Source organism: Cicer arietinum, chromosome 5 (assembly GCF_000331145.2).
Source record: "Cicer arietinum cultivar CDC Frontier isolate Library 1 chromosome 5, Cicar.CDCFrontier_v2.0, whole genome shotgun sequence".
Classification (NCBI taxonomy): domain Eukaryota; kingdom Viridiplantae; phylum Streptophyta; class Magnoliopsida; order Fabales; family Fabaceae; genus Cicer; species Cicer arietinum.
In genome coordinates, this window is record NC_021164.2 from 71,642,562 (window position 1) to 71,646,353 (window position 3,792).

At 29.3% G+C, this 3,792-nt stretch overlaps 1 protein-coding gene across 1 annotated transcript; it reads left to right on the plus strand.

Annotated features, from left to right (window-relative positions):
• The first annotated feature begins 489 nt into the window (after positions 1-489).
• LOC101494910 (putative clathrin assembly protein At4g40080) lies at positions 490-2,003 on the plus strand. Its single transcript, XM_004501623.4, has one exon. It carries the CDS (start codon positions 581-583, stop codon positions 1,592-1,594), a length of 1,014 nt encoding a protein of 337 aa, XP_004501680.1. The 5' UTR covers positions 490-580; the 3' UTR covers positions 1,595-2,003.
• Positions 2,004-3,792: the final 1,789 nt, after the last annotated feature.

Below are 3,792 nucleotides of genomic sequence, written 5' to 3' on the forward strand. Positions count from 1 at the left end.
TTAATACTACCTTGATCTTATTATATACGAGAAAAAAAAAACAAGAATCTTTTATATGAATAAAATTATTAAATATTATAATATTTATAGATTATTTAAAAATTTAATTGTAGTTTTGGTCCCCCTATTTTAGCTGAATCGCGAAAGTAGTCACTCCATTTTATTTCTCTCCAGTTTTAGTCCCTCAAACATAATTTTGATCCAAAATTTGATTAAATTTCATTTTTTCTTTGCATTTATTTAAGTCACATCATACCTCAAAATCTCATGTGAAATAAGTATACGTGAAATTTATGATCATAAATGGTGTAGTACAACTTTAAAAAATGAAATTTCATCAAATTTTAAACAAAACCTACTTTCACGATTCAGCTAAAATAAGGGGACCAAATTGCAATTAAGCCTTATTTAAAATATAACTCTATATTAAAAAATATTATGAATCTTTATTGGACATTAACTAGACGTGTTGAAGTGCGAGTGAGATTGAGGCTATTTAGTGGCAACCAAAAAAACAATATTTAAAGAAACTAAAAACTCTCTTCTCCTAAAGTATAACGATTTTATCTTCTTCCCTGCGATGGGGCAACAAAAGAAACTAAAAACTCTAACCCAAATCCTCAAAGACAAAGCCTCTGTCCTAGCAGCATCACTATCCATCAAACGCCACGTGTCCTCCCTTCAAATCAACGTCCTCCGTGCCACTACACACACCCTCTCATCTCCACCGTCCGATTCTAAAATCACCGCCGTCCTTTCAACAAACCAAACCCGCGCCTGCATCAACTCCCTCATGGACCGCCTCCACAAAACAAAAAGCGCCACCGTCGCAATGAAATGTCTCTTCACACTTCACAACATCGTTTTCAAAGGACCTTTCACTCTCAAAGACCAGTTATCTTCTTACCCTTCTTACGGTGGTCACAATTTTCTCAATCTTTCCAATTTCAAAGATCACTCGGATTTTGAATCGACTCAACTCAGTTCTTGGGTTCGTTGGTATGCTACTGTTCTTGAACAGATTTTAACTGTTTCAAGAATCTTAGGTTATTACCTTCATTCTAATTCGACCAAAAAAGATTCTTTGATTTTGGGTTTTTCCAACGCTGATTTATTGTATAAAATCGAAGCTTTGGTTGTTTTTGTCGAACAAATTAGTTTTGTTCCTGAATCGTTGCATCTTCAGAAGAATGAATTGGTTTATGAAGTTGTGAGAATGGTTGGAGAAGACTATAGAAACGTGCAAAGTGAGATTTTGTTAAGATTGGAAGAACTTGGGCAGAGAATGGAGACAGAGGATAAGTTTTTGGATGTGGGTGAGTTGAACGAGTTACTGAGTTATTTGAGAAGATTGGAAGAGAGTAAAGAAAAACTGGTGCTTTTGTTTGTGAATAGGAGAAAGAATAATGGGTTTTGGGAATTGATTAAAGAGATAAAGATGAAAGGGTTGAAGAAGAAGGAAGAGATTGAAAGAAAGTGGATTACGGTGGTGGTGAATAGTAACGCGGTTGAGTTGACTCGGTCTACGAACCCGTTTCTTGAACCGGGTCAATGTTGTCCGATTCTGCCTTTGAGTTTTGCAACGGTAAGATGACATATGGAAACGGTCATTTTACTCTTTTTTCTAACAAAATCATTAAAAGCTGTTTTTTTTCTTTTATTTTTTTCTTAATCTTTTGATACTTTTTTTTTTGGGGATTCTGCACCTTACACTTGGAGGTTTGATGCTGAAATTTTTTGTTGGATTTTTGCGAGTGGGGTTCTGTGTCTGTTGCTGTGTGAATAATTAAAGTGGAAACCCAGGTCGATAATATTATCAATCATGTACATCAAAATAATAAAAAGATTTGTGACACGAAATCAAAGGGAAAGAAGACAATTATGAGAGCTTTGACTTTTGAGGAATACTTTTCTTATGTTTCTTTTGTTCTATTGTACACTTTTGAATACTTTTCTTATTGAATAGTATGATGATGATGATGCCTCAACTTTTATTTTCTCTTTTATATCATATTGGATTATCAAAATAAATAACTTATACCATGCATTTATATGTTAGAGGGTGATTTTAATTTTAAATCTGCACAATCCTTTTTTTGCGGTTATAAGATACGAGTTTCACCGTTATGTTCTTTTAAAAAAAAAAAAAATACAAGTGCAATAGATTCGATAGTTCAATGATTAATTTGTTAAATTAAGAATTGTTTTGTTTTTAATTTAATTTAATCTATACATTATAATAAAGCAAACATGATAAATTGGCAAGTTTGACACGTGTCAATAAACTAGAGTGTTAAGAAAATATAAGTTTCTATTAATAGAAATAATACGTGTTTATTCTTGAGAAGTTAATGGCCAATTAAAAAAATAAAAGGAATGAATTAAAAATAAAAAGCTTTTTTTGTAAGAAAAACATAAAACTTCTGTTACATCACGATCTTTGTCCACGATACAATTTAATGGTCAATTAAAAAATTAAAAATAAAATACAATACACCAGGACTTACAGTTTTTTCATGTATCCGTTGAGAAGTTAATGACCAATTAAAAAATAAGAAAAATAAATTAAAAATAAAAGATTTTTTTAAGACAAAAATAAAACTTCTATTACATGAAAAATGCAAAAGTGAATGACCAATTAAAAATAAAATATAATGCACGACCTGACATTTCACATTTCACGGTTGAGAATTGAGTGGCCGAAAGATAATCTATACAATATAATATCTCTTTTTTTAGAATAAAATTAAACTTATGTTACACGATCAGTTGAAAAGTTAGTGGCCAATTAAAAAAATAAAAGAATAAAAATAAAAAGAATAGATTAAAAATACACTACACCACTACTTGAGGTTTAACTGTTGAGAATTTAGTGGTCAGTTAAAAAAAAAGAATAACAGCAAAATACAGTCACTAACACCACGACTTGACAGTTTTTGTAATTGTTTTTTAAACACCAATTTAGTAACCACCCGCTTCAAATTAATTTAATTAAAAAAATTATTTTATTTTACGAATTCTTTTAATACTCCGTTAACCGTCTATATTTGGTACTCTCTCATTTCTTGCGTTTCCCTTATAAATATCATTCATATTATCTATATATACACAGTTCTTTTAAGCTTTCTTTATCAAAGCTTTCTTATTCATCTTTATCCAATGTCTGAAACAAAAATCTTGCTTCAATTTCTCCAAGAAATGAGTCATGGAATGTGGTTTTTGTCTTGATCTCTTCAATGTTAAACAAAACTTTTATGTAATGGAGATAGTACTGAGATTAATATTCGTGAGCTTTTATTTATCGAATTGAAACCATGTATTTGTTCGTGTTGCGCCTAACAATATGTTCACACGAATTAATTACTTTGAATTGATAAAAAAATTTCAATCTATGATTGTTATTTTATATTGTTTTGTTATGCATATATATATTTTGTATTGTTTATGTTTCTTAATTTTGTATGTGTATATGTATATTTCTATCATCTTATATAACATTTGTCTTAATAACTCCGATTTTAAATTCACTCATAAATAGTTAACAAATTGTACATTTGTATATTTATATTTCTATTCTCTTATACGAGATTTGTCTTAATAACTCCGATTTTAAATTCTCATATAAGTTGTCTAATAAATAATTTATTTAAGTAAATATAAAATTTATTTAGAGCCATGAATTCAATTAAATTTTCAGAATATTGAATAGAAAAATAATAATTTATTTAAGAAAATATAAAACTTATGTAGGAATTAAAGAAACAATTCACTTCATCGATTTCAAACACTATT

Coding starts and splice junctions, on each gene's coding strand:
- LOC101494910 (XM_004501623.4), top strand. CDS start 581: ATGGGGCAACAAAAGAAACTAAAAACTCTAACCCAAATCCTCAAAGAC.